This window comes from Poecile atricapillus, chromosome 10 (assembly GCF_030490865.1).
Source record: "Poecile atricapillus isolate bPoeAtr1 chromosome 10, bPoeAtr1.hap1, whole genome shotgun sequence".
NCBI lineage: Eukaryota > Metazoa > Chordata > Aves > Passeriformes > Paridae > Poecile > Poecile atricapillus.
In genome coordinates, this window is record NC_081258.1 from 19499774 (window position 1) to 19516296 (window position 16523).

The following is a 16523-nucleotide window of genomic DNA, read 5'->3' on the forward strand; positions in this document are numbered from 1 at the left end:
CAGGGCCACCAGAGCATAAAGGACCATCTGCAGCCTGACTTCAGCGGGGTTTTTTTGGGATTACCAGATTACACACACATTTCTTGGAAGAAAACCATAATTACTCCCACGTGGGTAATACAGAGAAATGGGAAATGTATGGAGCTGCACAGATGGTTTAATAAAAATAACGCTCTGAGGTGCACAACCTTCCCTGTCATTTCTAATAAAGAATGGCTGGAATGGTCCTTGTTTTTAAACACCCCACTGATCCTCACTGGGTCCCCCCCAGGAGATTTGGGGTGAGCCAAAAACATCTTCTGCAGTCAGATACAGTCAGGAGGATTAATTTTCTTTTTTGAACAAAAATACAATTTTAAGCATTGCAGGGACTTTGCATCACCACCTCCCCCTGCTAGACAGAGACCCTCCTGTAAAAAGCTCTTTATTTTGTTAAAATTCTGGAGAAGTTGTGATATTTTAAAGGGTCTGCACGCAATCAAACTCTCCATCCCCTCTGGAGACCAAAGACCTGGAGATTCATTGCAATGGAGCATCATTCCCAGCTTCATTTTGGTTCTGCATCTTCACAGACAGCTTGAAAAGGTAAATCCAAATTCCCTGGGATGAGGAGGCTCCCCGTGGGGAGGATAAAAACATTAAACCCATTAAAAAATGGGAGTTCAGGCACTTGAAATAGGCTGGGAGATGTCCCACAGCCCTGTTAGCTGCTGGGAAGGGAGGATGAGCCTGCCAGCAGGGCCAGGAATGTGTTGGGAACAATTTCCCCGTGTCAGCCACGCTTCAGCAGAGCTGATCCCCGTGCCAGAGGCACCAGGCTGCCGGGAAAGCTGATGTGGGACAGCAGAGCCAAGCATGAGCTGCTCTTGGCAATGTCCAAAAAGTGGAAATCAGCCCAGTTTTACCTGTTCAGAGTTTCCCTAAAGCCACCTCAGGTCTCACTGACAGAGGCCAGAGTGGAAAAATGGGGATATTCACCCAGGATCCCCCTCAAATCCAGGGGAATTTGGATTAGGAGGAGCTTTTTGGACAGAGCTGTCAGTGTGATGTCAGGCACGGAGGGTGCTGCTGCTCCGGGGAAGCATTCCCCGTGATTCCCCAAATCAGGGGGATTTTCCCAGGTTTTGCTTTGGTGCTTGTGGGAATGTTTGAGGGCCGGGATGGCCGGGAGGGGCAGGGCTAGCCGGGCTGTGGAGGTTAGCACACCTCCTGCAAATCTAATCTCTGCTTATCACCCATCTCCGATGACTTCCTATTAACTCCCACTTTCTTCTCTTTTCTCTTCCTGCGTGCAAGTTCCATTTTTTCTGCTTCCTGAAATGAAAACAGAGGCTTTAAATCCAATATTGATCCCGTTTGCTCAGCCTCCCTTCAGCCCACTCCATCAACAGCTTCATTCTCATTAATTGCTTTCCCATTACCTCCATGTGGAACCACAGCCACAGGGGTCCTTTTCTCCATCTAAAAAAAAAATGGGTGAAACACCCTTTTTTTTCCCCCCCTGGAATTTTATACACGGAATATTTAAAACTTTTCATTCTGCTGGTGGTTTTCATCAAGAAAAAGGGAAGCAGGGTGGTCATTTCAGTCCATCTCTGCATTCCCACCAGGAACACCACAAATCAAGTCCAGGCACCTTCATCATTTTAATCACTCTCTTCTTTATTAGGAGCTGGGCGAGTCACCCCCGGTGCTGTCACACGATGAGTACCCAGAAATCTTCATCAAGAGAATTCCTAGAAATGTTTTAATCCCTTTTTTTCTTAGAAGGAATTGCAGAACAGACATTTTTGAGTGGACAAACAGGGTATTTATAGCAAAAGGCCGAGACGGCACAGAAGGGTTGAAGGTTTCCATGGGGAAGGTCCAATCCATGGGATGGGACCCTCCTTGTAAGGCTGATGGGGGGGATTCCTGCCAAAGAAAGCTCTGGAAAAGCACAATCTGAGTTTGGGATGAAAAACTGGACATGGCCATGGGTTTTAGGTATTAAAAAGGCTTTTGGAGAGGGACAGAGTTAAATTGGTCCATGAGTTGAGTGAATCCAACCAAGCTTTTGGCTTCTTTGGCAAGCAGGGACATTCAGATGGGGCTCAGGGAAAACCCAAACCCACTCTGGCTCCAGGGATGGGGGCAGTGGGACAGGCAGCCTTTGGCACTGATGGATTTCCCCCCTCCCTGGGGTTGGGATAAGGAAAATGCCAGATATTCACCTGCCAAGGACAGGCTGGAGTGGGAAACAGCCCCAGAACAACTCCAGCCCCTCTCACCACCCCACTGGGTGCCAGGCAAGGCTCAGCAGCACCCCCACATCCCGGGATTCATCCCTCCTTCCCCAGGGAAGCAGAGGACAAGGTGGCCTCTCTCCATCTCATCCCACCTTGGATTTCCAAGGTCTGCACCACCTTTCCCGTGCCCTGCCAGCCCAGATATTGTCATGAGGAGAGAGGGACGGGGCTGGCTGCTGCTCTGAGGGTGGAAAAGTGGCTGTAATCCATTGGGAGTGGGGGAATGGGACAGAGCAGGACACTGGCACCCATTCACTGCAGCTGGCAGCTGTGAGTCCTGTCCCCCTGCTCCAGCCCTGGAGCCCACGCTGCTGCTGGGGGATTTCTGCCCTAGACACGAATCCCTGGAGGCGCCTGGCAAAGGGAGAACGGAGTTTTCCAAGCCCCAGGGCCAACACCTGCCCGGGAACAGCTGCTTATCTGCTCATCCATCTGCTGGCACCAGCGGTGCCACCTGCGTGGCAGGGAGGAGGGAAGGTGGGAGCTGGGGATCAGAGCCAGGAGCGACCCCTGCTCCACAGCTGCTGCCGGCCCAGCAGGCGCTGCAGCTCCTCCTGGTCCTGGAAGGGGTTCTTGCCGTATTCCCGGCGGATCCAGGCGCGGTACTGCCAGGAGAAAGCCAGGAGAGGTTGTCAGGGTGGCCTGAGAAGCTGAGAGAACCCAGAGAGAGAGCAGGGCTGCAACAGCTCCAGCGGAAAGCAGCGAGCAGAGCAACTCCTGCTGCATCCCCAGCATGCAGGAAGGTCCCAATCCCACAGGAGCTCACACCCAGCACACCACAGATGCAGTGGATCCCCCCATCCCAGCATTCCCCATATGCCCAGCCCGGGACAGAGCTGGCAGCACCCTCAGCTTCCCACACTGGCTGCAGCTGGGACAGCAGCTTTATTTATTTCTCCTTGCCAAGAAGCTGCTGCTGTTCCTCGTGTGCCTGAATTCCCGTAAGGAATGCTTCCCAAAGCTTTGTTTCCCCACAGGCAGCACAAGGCTGAGTCAGTCCTTGCGAGGTGGGGCAGGTTTGTTGTCAGAGCACCTCGCTCACCACCGGTTTTGGGGAACCTCTCATCCCAACTATCCCAGTTATTCCAGAGGCAGGAGCATCCTGGTGGCCAGGAGCCAGCTGGCAGCAGGGTGAGGCCTGGAAGCAAGGGATGATCCAGAGAAACTGTTCCCGTTACTGCTGGGATGAGGAAACAGCCAGACAGCCCCAAACTGCAGCACGGAGGAGCGAGGGCAGGAAGGGACAGCTCTGCTGGGATTCACCATTCCAGCTGCTGGGGGCTCACAGGGAACAGCCAGGGCTCTGCCACCTCCCTGAGGAGCTGGGAACCAGCTGCTCCAACAAGGAATTACTGGGATGAGTGGTAGGAGCACCCCCAGCAACACCAAACACCTCGAGGAAAGGATGGAGGGCACCTGTGGGTGCAAAGGGTGCGGAGAGGGGCCGAGCATTGGAGCCCTGGGATGGGATAGCACAGGGACAGGGATGAGATGGATGGGATGGGATGGGATGGGATGGGATGGGATGGGATGGGATGGGATGGGATGGGATGGGATGGGATGGGATGGGATGGGATGGGATGGGATGGGATGGGATGGGATGGGATGGGATGGGATGGGATGGGATGGGATGGGGTAGCACAGGGACAGGGATGAGATGGATGGGATGGGATGCTCTCCAGGGGGAAAGGAAGCAGCTCTCATGAGCTGCCCAGCCTTGGCACTGCCAGGGTGAGGTGCCCTCACTGTGGCCTCCTGAATGGGCAGGAGCCACTCAGTTCCTAGAGAAAGTTTGGGATGCAGGACAGCAGGATTGGCAGCTCAGCACTGTTCTTCCAGCACTGGATGAGCCACAAGGGAAAAAAAGTTCTAGACTGGCCCTGGTGGTATCCCCCTCTCCTGCAGCCAGGGAAAATCAGCTGGAGCAGGGGGGATTTCTGCTGGGAATGTCTGGATTTCCCAAATGCACTCCCTCCAACAGCAGGACTCACCTCAGCTGTTACACAACTACCACCTGCAAGCAGGGAGATCCCAGCTCAGGGTGGTCCTGAGAGCCAGAGCATTCCCTGCTGGAACACAGCCCCTCCCTGGGAAGTGAGACCCAAAGGGTTTGGGACAGGATTTGGGGCAAGATCCATGCCAGGATCTCATGGTGGGGAACATCTCTTTGATGCAAACCATCCAGAGGGATGAAGCTCCATGGGAAGAGCAGCCTGGCACCCACCAAGGCTCAGCACCCACCACCCAGGCTGGGAGGAGGGAAGGAGTGGGTGGGAGATGGGGGAAGCTGCCAGGCATTTCCCCTTAAAGCCAGAGCAAGAAGTGGTTCCAGCCCATTTCCTCCAGTGCTGACCACCAACCCACTGCCCTCCTCCTCCTCCTCCTCCTCCTCCTCCTCCTCCTCCTCCACCTCCTCCTCCTCTCTGCCAGGCCATGAGCACCCAGCCCATCTGGGATGGCAGCAGGGGGGAAAAAGGCAGCCTGGCCATGGTGTGCCATTCTGTCCCCAGAAATCCCATCTGTGCCCTCTGCCACATCCACACTGTCCCATCTGTGCCTGCTGACTTCCCTTTCTGACCTTACCCATCACCCTGCTGCTGCTCTTGGTCCCTTCCTTCCTTCTTTATCCCTCCAGCCCAGAGAAGCCCCATTTGCCAGCTTGAAACCACAGCTGCACGCTCCAGCAGTGAGGCTGGAGCATCTTCCCCATTCCTTCCTCCCATCTGAGCTCCCTGAGACGAAGGAAACTGAGGCACCACAGCTCCAGGAGGTCCCCAGAAGGTCTGACCTGTTCCTCGCAGGTTTTAACCACCAAGAATTGAGGCTCTTCCCCCTGAGCTTTCCCCCCACAAGGGCCATTCCCTGCCCAGGGCTGACATCACAGGGAACAAGGGCGGGAGTTCCAAGGAAAAGGCAGCTCTTGCTAAATCCCACAGGAAAACACATCCAAGCGCCTCCACCCTTGGCTGTACCTTGGGTGTTTCAGGGAAAGGGTTACAAAGCCACTGGCAGGACTGTGAGGTGATGGAAAAGCAGCTTCGAAGGGAAAGAAAGGAAATTGTGGTGTCCATTGAGCCCAGTCTGGATTTTGGGAGCAGGAGGAATAACTGGGATGGAGGGAGGACACGACAAACCCCACATCAGGCTCCGTGCGGTGGCCAGAGCGTGGGAAGGGCTGGAGGGGCCATCCAGGGGAAGCCCCGCAGGGAATCTCCAGCACCGCGGGTGTTTTGTAATCCCTCGGAGCATTTTCCACCCTCCTGCACGAGTGTTTGTGCCAGCTGCTGCTAACGGGGCACAGCCACACCCCTGTGTGACAGCGCCCGGGGAAGGGAACTCGGGGCTGGGGAAGGGGCTGGCCTTTGTGCCGGTGTCCTGTGCTGTCCCTGCTCCCTCCTGCGAGCACAGGAATCCCTTCCCAGGGCTGGTTCCAGCCGCAGGGAACACAGGGTCCTGTTTGCCACCGTGGATTTGGGGCTCTGCTTCCAGCGGTGGCACAGAATTTGGGGGTGGCATGAGCTGTGACATCCCTCGTACACATCTTGTCCAGGGCTTGCCTTTCCTTGCAGAGGTGTCTGTGTCCCATGGGAAGTTTGGGACCCCAGGGATGGGTGAAGGAGCACGGTCCAGAGCGGGAGGCTGGAGGCAGCTGCAGAGCCAGGTGGGAGCTGTGCTTTCAAAAGCCTTTTTTGCTTTTTAAGGTCTTTGCCTTCGCCTTTCAAGGCCTCTCCCTCTGCTTTCGAAGGCTTTCCAGGTCAAAAGTGCAGCTCTGATCTCTGCACTAAGTGCTCTCCCAGCCGCTGGAATCCAGCTCGGCTCTGCTCCATCCTCCCTGCCCTGCACAGGATGGGAACCCATCCAGCTCTCCCGAAACCTGCTGCTCCACCTCATTCTGGGCAGGAAACGGGACATTTCCACACACACTCGCTCCTGTCACCTGTCTCTGAGAGCAGAGGGAGCCCTGGCAGACCCAAGAGTGCCCAGACATCCCAAAACTCCTCCCGAGAGCCTTCCTCCCTCTCCACCCCTCCTCTCCGTGCTGCATTCCCGGGAATTGGCCCAACTCCTTCCTGAGCTTCCCAAGGGACAAACTCCTCTCCCATCCCTCCCACTGTGTCCTAACTCGAGAAAACAAGTTTAGGGTTTTCAAGTTTAGGGTTTTCAAGTTCAGGGTTTTCAAGTTCAGGGTTTTCAAGTTCAGGGTTTTCAAGTTTAGGGTTTTCAAGTTTAGGGTTTTCAAGTTTAGGGTTTTCAAGTTTAGGGTTTTCAAGTTTAGGTTTTTCAAGTTTAGGGTTTTCAAGTTCAGGGTTTTCAAGTTCAGGGTTTTCAAGTTTAGTGTTTTCAAGTTTAGGGTTTTCAAGTTTAGGGTTTTCAAGTTCAGGGTTTTCAAGTTCAGGGTTTTCAAGTTTAGGGTTTTCAAGTTTAGGGTTTTCAAGTTCAGGGTTTTCAAGTTTAGGGTTTTCAAGTTTAGGGTTTTCAAGTTCAGGGTTTTCAAGTTTAGGGTTTTCAAGTTTAGGGTTTTCAAGTTCAGAGTTTTCAAGTTTAGGGTTTTCAAGTTTAGGGTTTTCAAGTTTAGGGTTTTCAAGTTCAGGGTTTTCAAGTTTAGGGTTTTCAAGTTTAGGGTTTTCAAGTTTAGGGTTTTCAAGTTCAGGGTTTTCAAGTTTAGGGTTTTCAAGTTCAGGGTTTTCAAGAGCTTTTTAAAGTGCGCTCACATAACATCGAGGCGCTTCCTCTTTTTTAATTTTCTTTTCGTTTTTTGCACGCAAACCCCCAAATCCCCAGGTAATAAATGCCATTCCCAAAACCCAGCTGGGGCAGAGAGCTGCACTCAAGGGAGGTTCTCCTGCTTGAAAACCCCTCCAAAATTATCCGAGGGCACCTTACCTCCTGGAGCAGCGTCCTCTCGTATTCCTGCAGCTGCTGCTGGAAGCCGGGGTTGGGGCTGACGTAGGAGCGCACGGCCTTGGTGGCAGCCAGGCAGCTCTCCCAGCCCAGCTCTGTCACTGTCATCAGGTAGGCCACCAGGATGGTGGAGCTGCGGGACACCCCTGCCAGGCTGGGATGGCAGGAGGAGCCGTGTCAGGGAGAGGATCCCGCAGGAATCACCCCTGGGATGCAGATTCCCTGGCTGGGCTGCGAGCAGGATGGGTTGGGATGGGGTAAGGAGCTCTCTCACCGCTGCTGTCACAGCCCCTTGTCCCCACCTCAAGCCTGTCCCACATCTTGGGTGCTCAGGTGGTCAGTGCAAGGACCTGGGAAACCACCTGTTCCTTGAAACTGATGAAATCTTCCCCAGAATGATTGTTTCTCTGTCTCTTCCCCTTCTTTCATCCCACCCCACCTCAAAAGCAAAGCTTCCCCTTAAATGAGCACCTGGATATTGGAAATGTGGGGTTTCCAGGTGAGTTTAGATTCAGTTTTTGCAGAGGAAGGTTGGCATCAATTCCTTGATATTTAAACCAGGGTTGCTTATCCCAGCCCAAGGCAAAGAGGGGAAGGACAGAAAATCTCCAAAAGGTGAGAATTGTTATTTAGCTTCCCAAAAAACCCCAATGGATCCAAAAGTGAAGACCTTCCCACGGCCCCTCTTGCTGTTCTGTGCCTCCTCCTCTCCTTCCTCCCCCTTCCCAGTGATGCTCAACACCGAGGACACTTTTTGGGAGCCCATCCCCAGCTCCCAGAGGATGGGTGGGGCATGAGGGGGTCACAGCAGCTCTCACCAGTGCACCAGGCAGCCTCCCCCTGCGAGCCGGCACTCGTGGATGAACTGGATGCACTCCTTAAAATGCTGCAGCCTGCAGGGAGAGAGGCAGGTGAGGAGGGAAGGGCTGGCCACCCCTGCACCAGGACACCCTGCAAACAGCAGCACCGGTGCTCCCAAGGCTCTCCCACCACCCTGGGGCCACCAGCGTGGGGTGGGAGCAGAGATCCTTCCTGTGCCAGGGGAAGGAAATTACCCGGGAGACATCCCAGAGGTTTTCCTGCTTCCTGAGGGATGGAGGGATGAGGGTGATGCCATCAGAGAAAGCAGCTCAGCCCCAGGGGCACAGCCGGCAGGGAAGGGTGTGACCCTGTGCCCAGGGGACACAAACTCTCCCAGTTATCCTGCCTCACCCCTCCTTCCCAACAGTGCCAAAAACACCTGCCTCCCTCCAGAGAGATGGAGAGGAGCCAGCAGGGAGGGAGAGGGAGGGAGAGGGAGGAGGAGACACCTTGCCCCTACCCACGGGAAGGCACAGAGAGGCGTGCACAGCACAGGCACATCCATGGATTGCTGCCTGCATTCCCAAAAGCACAGCCAGGAGCTGCTGGCAGAGCAGAGGGAGCACATTCCCCCAAACCAGAGCATTTCACGGCAAAATGGGGCAGGTGGGAACCTTCCTGCAGGATAACTGATTCCATGTGTACTGAGTGGACAGAGCTGGGTGTTCGTGGCAGGCTCTGGTGAGACAAATCCCTGCAGCTCATCCCTGGATAAGATTCCAGAAGCTGTTGTAATGCTGAGATCCCACGCTGAGCCAGATTTTCCTCTCTTTCCAATAAAACCTGACCATCCCTACCCTCCCCCTCAGCCACACCGAGCCCTGGGGCAGTTTTGAGGCAGAAAATTTGCTTCTGGTCGCTTTTGCTGCTGGTGGCCTCCCGGCCACCCAGCCCTGGGTTTTCCAGGAGGAGAAGAGGGTTCCTTTGGCAGCATCTCTGCTCCGGCGCCGGACTTCCTCTGCTCCGCGTGACGGGGTGGGTGTGAGCCCACGCAGCCTTCCTGATTTCTCAGAAGCCAAGGCATGACCTCCCGCAGTTATTCCCACTCTGTTCCTTGCCAGGAGAGCTGCTTTCCCTCTGGGAACTCTCCAGAACCTCCTCCATCCCTGCCAGCCCGAGGAAGAGGCTGCTCTTCACCCTGCCTTGGGAGTGCTGGGCTTGGCACCTTCTAAGGAGCCAAAAAAAAAGATGGATTTATTCAGGAATAGCAGGGGGTTCTGCTTCCCGGGAAAATGAGAGATGAGGGAGTCTCTGACATCGTGATCAGGCTACAAGTACTGAGCCTCTCATTCCTGGAAGGAGATGTCAGCCCGAGGATCCTCCAGCAAATGGAGCATCACCGTTTGGGAGGATTTTCCCTGCCCAAAGCTCATCCCAGGAGAATTCCCTGCTTGTCCTGCTGATCTTCACAGAGCACACAAGATCCCCCAGGGCCTGCAGGTGCTGCCCACACAGCTCCAAACCCTCCAGATCCCCGTGCTCCCCTTCAGCCCCTCGGCAGGACCAGCAGGAATGTTCTTCGCTTGCAAGGACGCGATGCTCGTGCCTCCAGCCTGCATCCCCGTCCCAACCCATCCCAAAGGAATTTGGCTCCCCCATCCATCCTCACCCACTCCAAGGGTGGCTTTTTTTCCAGAGGGAAAGCTCTGCCTCTGCTTTTCCAGCCTCAAAGTGTGGGATCAGGGAGTGGAATTGCAGTGCTGAGAGCCGCCGAGCTCCCGAATCACAAGCAGGACACACAAAGTTCACCAGGATTGTGAAATCCAAGGCATAAACTGACAAGCAGAAAATAGTTTCTTGAACAACTCTTCCTTCCTGCAGGCAGCCTTATCTTAATTTTTTTTTCCCCTTGTTATTTTTTTTTTTTCCCTTTCGTAGACATGCCAAAAACGCAAAGAAATGAGCGAAGGGAAAAAAAAAAAACCAACCAAAAATCCCAGTTCTTGCTGAGGCAGGGTTTTCTTGTAAAGCTTCTCTTTCCGCTCAGCGGGAGCATGAGCAAGCAGAATTCCACCCCCGGGCACGGCTGCTCCCAAGGATGCTGGAAAAAACAGCACCTCCACAGGCAGAGCCCTGGAAATTAGGTTTTGATGCTTTTTAGGGTTTGATTGGAGAGAAGAATCCCGTGGATTTGCCAATTTGCTGGTGCAAATGGATGATTTATGGGTGCCCGTCACCCAAAGCAGCAGCATCCCACAAAATCCTGGGAATTCCTCCCAGCTCCTCTCAGCAGCTTCATCTCCAAAACAGCATTCCAAGACTTATGAGCATCTGTGCTTTATATAGTGAAAAAAAATTGTATTTTCATAGATTTCTCTTTAAAAAAATGCCTGGAAGACTGACACAAATCATCTTTGTAACACTCCGATTTTCAATCCTTCCCAGTGGAATAATTCTGAAACTTGACGAAAAATTACATTTCCTGACTGCAAATACACATTAAAAATAGATTTTAAGCCCTAAAATGTTATTTACCACAGAAAAATGAACCCCAGCTTCTGGGAAGCTCAGGGATTATGTGAAATTTCACAGCATGAATGGACTAAACCTTCATCCTGCAGAACCTGAGCTTTTATTGACCAACAGCTGCCAACAGGAAAAAGGATGGGAAATCACTTACAGGTTTTGACTGGATGAATCTGAGGCCGAGATACACAGATAGGTCATGTCCTGCAATACAAAATAAAATAGTCATGAAATACCTCCAAGAATTGCAAGATCTTCCATTTCTCTCTTTTTTTTTTTTTTTTTTTCCTTTCTCAGTTGACCTTGAGGGGAGAAGAAAGCTGGAAACCACTTTGGGGTTTGCTGCACTGCAATGGATGGATGCATCCATCCCACCCCAAGCGATTTCCTCTCAATCCCACAGGACAGGACAGGCTGTGGGGACAACTAAAATATTCAGAAGTCCCCAAAACAGAGCCAGGGAGCCCCAAACTCCACCAGGAAGACGTACACTGACAAAGCCACTCTCATCAATGAGTTATTTCCTCCCTGCCCTTTTAATACCCCATAAATCATCTGCTGCCTGCTGGCCTAGGTCAGATTACTTTCCTCTCCTTAAAACATCGCTTCCTCGATCCTCCCTGTTTGGAGCTAAATTTAGATCCTTTTTATCTGGGGGTTGGGTTTGGGTTTTTTTTAATCCTTTCTTAGCCAAACAAGGGGGAAATCCTGCAGCCAGAGTGCCAGGGATTGCCCCATCTCCATCAGGTCGCTCCTGGCTCAGGCAGCCCAACTCCCTGGGAAAGGGGAAGGCTGGGAAAAGTGGATTATTGAAGGAAGGAATGGGCAGAGCAGGATGGGAACAGGATAATTCTGTGCTGGAATGACCCAGGTTGGAAGGATGAGCACGGACAGGCTTTCCATGCATCTCCTCATCCACAGCTCCATGCCTGCTGCCACCCCAACATCTCCCCACGCTGGGAAGAGCCACCACACCAAAATCCACCGTGGAGAGGCCAAAACGACCTCAACCCAGCGCAAACCCCGACCCACAGCTCCCAGCCCCACACGAACACAGCGGCTCCCCCATCCCGGGGCCAGTGTCCCCATCCCGGGGCCAGTGTCCCCATCCCAGGGCCAGTGTCCCCATGCCAGGGCCGGTGTCCCCATCCCAGGGCCCGTGTCCCCATGCCAGGGCCGGTGTCCCCATCCCGGGGCCGGTGTCCCCATGCCGGGGCTGCTGGGGTTTGCGGTCAGTGCCTCGGGGCTGTGATTGACACATTGCTCAACCCCCCCAGTGCCTTTCCGCTTCCTCTTCACGCGGCTTTGCTCCATGTTGTAAGTGCTCTGTGCGCTTTGCTCCCCATTGTAAGCTCTCCATGCATTTTGCTCCGTGTTGTAAGCGCTCCGTGAGCTTTACTCCCCGTTGTAAGCACTCGTGCGCTTTGCTCCCCTTTGTAAGCTCTCCATGCATTTTGCTCCCTGTTGTAAGCGCTCCATGCACTTTCTTCCCCGTTGTAAGTGCTCTGTGCACTTTGCTCCCTGTTATAAGCACTCTGTGCATTTTGCTCCATATTGTAAGCACTCCATGTCTTTTTGCCCCACATTGTAAGTGCTCTGTGCACTTCCCTCTCCATTGTAAGCACTCCATGCGCTTTGCTCCCTGTTGTAAGCACTCTGTCCGCTTTGCTCCCTGTTGTAAACACTCCACATGCTTTGCTCCCTGTTGTAAGCGTTCCATGCGCTTTGCTCCCTGTTGTAAGCGCTCCGTGCGCTTTGCTCCCTGTTGTAAGTGTTCCGTGTGCTTTGCTCCCTGTTGTAAGTGTTCCATGCGCTTTGCTCCCTGTTGTAAGCGCTCCGTGCGCTTTGCTCCCTGTTGTAAGCGCTCCGTGCGCTTTGCTCCCCGTCTGGCTGAGCCCGACCCCGCTCCCAAGCCGTTTATCGTTCCCCGTGCCTCAGTCCCGCTCCCGTTACTCAGCGCCTCCGCAGGGGATAGGATCCAGCTGGGCTTTTCTTGGGGCTCCCTCCCCGTGGTGGCCCCAAAAAGGATGAGGGGTCCTGGGGTTCCCGTTCCCTTTCTGCAGCTCCCCAGCACTGGGGTGGAGCACCCCCAGCACCAGAAGGATGTGGAGCTGCTGGAGAGAGTCCAGAGGAGCCAGGGAAATGCTCCAAAAGCTGGAGCCAGGCTGGGAGAGCTGGGGGTGTTCACTCGGGGAAGAGAAGGATCCAGGGAGAGCTCAGAGCTCCTTCCGGGGCCTAAAGGGGCTCCAGGAGAGCTGGAGAGGGACTGGGGACAAGGGATGGAGGGACAGGACACAGGGAATGGCTCCCACTGCCAGAGGGCAGGGCTGGATGGGATATTGGGCAGGAATTGTTCCCTGTGAGGGTGGGCAGGCCCTGGCACAGGTGCCCAGAGCAGCTGTGGCTGCCCCTGGATCCCTGGAAGTGTCCAAGGCCAGGTTGGATGGGGCTTGGAGCAGCCTGGGATGGTGGAAGGTGTCCCTGCTCCCATCAGGTCTCCAGCATCCCGGGAGCCGAACCTGCAGCAGCTCCTGGCACACTGAACCATCCGGGCAGGATTTGTGCCCGAGCCACCCTGTCCGACAGCTCTGGCATCATCCCAGGGGCGGCTCCCTCCTGCCTCAGTTTCCCCCCCGAGGATCCCGCAGCGCTGCGGGGCTCGGCGGGGCCGGGGAAGCGGGGACACCGAGCAGGCAGAGCCAGCTCCGGGAGCGGGTCCCGCTGTGTCCCCTCCCCGCCGTGGCTCCATTCGCGGGGCGCCGCCGCCCTCTCGTGGGGACCCCCCGGCAGCACCGGGCACCCGCCGGGCCCGGCCCCGCAGCGCTGCGGGTCCCGCCTGCCCCCCAAAAACCACCGAGCCATGCCCTGAACACCCCGCTGCCCCCTCCCCAAATATCCACCCTGAGCCCCTTTGGGCAGCACCGCCTGGTGCCCATCGGTGCAGGTCGGTGCCCATCGGTGCAGGTCGGTGCCCATCGGTGCAATGTCGCCCTGAAAACTCAGCTTCTGAGCTTGCTGACATGGTTTTCTAAGGACTTTCCCATGACAGTAACTATAAACATAGATATGTGTACATTCTTTCTGTTACACGTCTTGTGATGGGCATCTCTCATGGCCGGTGCAGTGAGAAAGTGTTATCCTGACCATCCAATCCCTGGCTGTGGTCAGAAACCTATAAATCCTGGGGGGAAAAATAAACTCTCTCTGCCTTTCACCACACCTCGACCTGTGTCCGTGTGATCTATTCATCTTCAGTGGCAACAGTGCAAGGTGTTGTACATCCAGCATTGCTGCTCCCCAGGCCAGGAGAAGCTCCTGGGTGTCCCCTCCAAGCTCCTGCTGCCCTGGGTGGTCCCCAGGCCCCCCACCCAGGCACGCACCTCCAGCACGGGCTTGGCGTGGTTGTGGACGGACAGGATGTGGGTCACTCCCTTCCTCAGCAGGTTCTCGTGGTCCTCAGAGTCTGGAAACGGGAGCCACGTGGGAATTACCTGCCCTGCTGGCCACCCACACCCATCACCCCCACCCCCCGACCCCATTCCAGCCCTTCCCACTGCCTCTCATCCCACACGGTGCAGGGAAGGGGATTGGACACCTCCTTCCAAGAAAAATCCCCCTTGGATGTGCTGGGTACTCAGCAGGTTCCTAAAGCCATCCCCAGAATCAGAAGTTACCCTGGTAACTCAGAAAAGGCTGCTGTGTCCTTGCTGCTGAGGAGGTTTCCAAACATGCCATGAATTTCCTGGTGTTCCAGCATGGCTGGAGACCACAGCTCCCACATCCCTTTCCTGGGCTAGACTGGGGTCACTGGCAATTGGGGTGGGGATTTGGGGCAGCTCTGGAGCTCTGGAAGAAGCTGAAATTCCCGGTTGGGAGCACATGGAGCTGCCAAGGAGAGGAATCCTCCAGCCCTGCCAGCTGCCCAAGGATCCCCCAGCACCACGGAGGGGCAGGGAAGGACACTTACCTCGAATATTCCCCAGGTAGAGGCCGGTGACAATCTGGGAGGTGACAAAAAGGAGAACTCAGATGGCACCGGGAGCAAGGTACATCTGATGTGGTGGGAATGAGCTCCAGGTCTGGTTCCAACAGGACCAGGACACTTGGCACCAAACTCCCCAGGCCATGCCAAACTGAGCACCCAAATCCATGGATCATCTTCAGAAAGAGCCAGGAAAGGCTGAGCCCAAACCCCTCAGGAGGGCAGAGCTCAGAAAAACTCAGCACAGACATGGGAGGAGTTTGGATGCGATCCTCTGGAGTTTCAAAGGTTGCATCTGCCAGCTGGGGATGGATGGACACTATTTATAGCAGGATTTATACTTATTGCCGTTTAGAGATGTCAAGGCTGAAAATTCCGTCTCCAACTCGCTGCTGCAGGGTTATGAAGGAGAAAAGGGACAGCTCAGGGTGTTTAAGGGGTGTAAAAAGCAGCCAGAACATTTCCAGAGGCACAGAAAGACAGAGCTGAGCATCAGCTGGACTTGCTGGTGCCCATCTGGCAGAAGAGCCCTGGTTTGAGGAGTTTTGGGGTTTTTAACAGCACTGGGTCACATCCAGCTGAACCCCAGCCCATTCCTGGGAGCAAACACCTGCATTCAGCACGAGCTGTGAGGGGGAATGCAGAGCCCTGCATCTTATGGAGTCCAGAATTTGATCCTACAGAGGTGTCTGCACCAATCCAGCCCTTGGCAACAACAGCCTGGGCTCCCCAAAAGGGTTTGGTGGCACTGGGGGCTGTAAAAGCCACTTTGTCTGTCAGGCTGAGTTCACAGAGGGTGAACCCTCCGTGTTAAACCACGTCAGAGCCGTGCAGAGGGAATCTGCCCGATCTGATCTCTCTGTTGTTGTCCCAGAGTCTAATTTTAAACTGGAGGACTCGCATTCCAAGTGGTTATTTAAGGACACCAACAGAAATTGATCTCCTCCTCCAGCCCTGGAGGAAAAGGCAGCGCTGAAACCACACTTCCCCCACTGCTGGGGCACACCTGGAGGGTGGAAAGGGGGGAATTTCCCTTCAGGGACCCCTGTTATCCCTGAGGATGAAAATGCCAAGGTTTTACCACCCCAGGGAGGAGCATTTAATGCCAGCTGACACTTTTTGATACCTGCAGACAACGAGCTTTTCACCTCAGATATAAACCTTGGATTTAAATCCCTGTTTGTTTTCTTAATTCTCTTGGAGTGCTTGGAATTCCAAAGGGGTGTGGGAAAGGGGGAGGTGCAGATAGCTGTATTTAGGGAGCTGGGAAGTGCATCCATGGGCTGCAGAAGAGGAGAATGTGCTGGCCACCATCCCACTGTCCCCCTGTACCTTGCTCATTCCACTCCCCATGGATTTTCTCTCCCCAGGATCAGGATTCAGGCGGTTTCTCCAAGGCTACCTGCAAATAAACACCCGAAATTCCCAGGGAGGATGGTGAGATCTGACCCCCTCCAAGAGCAGGAGGAAGGGAAAGATGTCAGGAGGGGAGCAAGCAGAGCCCTGGCAAACTCAGCTCACCTGCAGGCAGCTCCAGCCGGTCCCGCTGCTGCTCTGGAGGGAAAGGGAACAGAGAGTGGCTGGTGCCGGGAAGGGGAGGATGAAATAAAGATCTGGGATCATGGCAAGGCTCAGGTTTCTCTCCTGGCCTCCCTGGGGTTCCACAGCCTTTAGGGAAGGACAGTCCCAGGAAGAACAACTCCCTTATCCCAGCAGCACTCAAACTCCAGCATTTGCTTCACATTTTCCAGGCACAAACCGCTGGCAGCTCCGTGTCCCTCACCCAGGTCGGTGCCACCAGGCTGCCAGAGGCAGGAGCTGTGCAAAAAACTGGGAAAAGCAGAATTCCAGCCATCACCAGCCTGGGACTGTCACCCTCATCCTTCTCAGCACCCCAGAGACAAATCTATCACTGATTTTCAGGGATTTTTCAGGTGTAGGAAGGGGAGCTTGTTGCATAATTCCCACCTGATTACCTCACCTTAAAAACCTTCCCAAATTTCTGAGGGGAAGGGAGAGGGGAT

General features: G+C 54.5%; 1 protein-coding gene across 4 annotated transcripts; it reads right to left on the reverse strand.

The window, feature by feature from the left end:
- Positions 1-138: 138 nt before the first annotated feature.
- On the reverse strand, positions 139-16099 carry LOC131582707 (dual specificity protein phosphatase 22-A-like). Of its 4 annotated transcripts, none has more exons than XM_058846149.1 (8): positions 15832-15906; positions 14485-14518; positions 14192-14373; positions 13898-13980; positions 10672-10721; positions 8009-8083; positions 7173-7344; positions 139-1314 (listed from the first exon to the last, which is right to left on the reverse strand). In XM_058846149.1, the coding sequence occupies exons 3-8, from the start codon at positions 14250-14252 to the stop codon at positions 1198-1200; spliced, it is 558 nt and encodes a 185-aa protein (XP_058702132.1). In that variant the 5' UTR covers positions 14253-14373; positions 14485-14518; positions 15832-15906; the 3' UTR covers positions 139-1197. The 4 variants fall into 4 exon arrangements, with proteins under 4 accessions (XP_058702132.1, XP_058702134.1, XP_058702133.1 ...); XM_058846151.1 differs by lacking the exons at positions 139-1314; positions 14192-14373 and adding exons at positions 1642-2893; positions 16021-16099 and having other exon boundaries at positions 15832-15901; XM_058846150.1 differs by lacking the exon at positions 139-1314 and adding an exon at positions 1642-2893.
- Positions 16100-16523: the final 424 nt, after the last annotated feature.

Excerpts from the sequence above, each read along its gene's own strand:
- LOC131582707 (XM_058846148.1), bottom strand. The coding sequence starts at position 14,252 with ATGGCATGTTTGGAAACCTCCTCAGCAGCAAGGACACAGCAGCCTTTT. Across the intron at positions 13,981-14,191 it reads GCCTTTTCTGAGTTACCAGG|ACTCTGAGGACCACGAGAAC; the intron begins GTAACTTCTGAT and ends TCCCGTTTCCAG. Across the intron at positions 10,722-13,897 it reads ACGCCAAGCCCGTGCTGGAG|GACATGACCTATCTGTGTAT; the intron begins GTGCGTGCCTGG and ends TTTGTATTGCAG.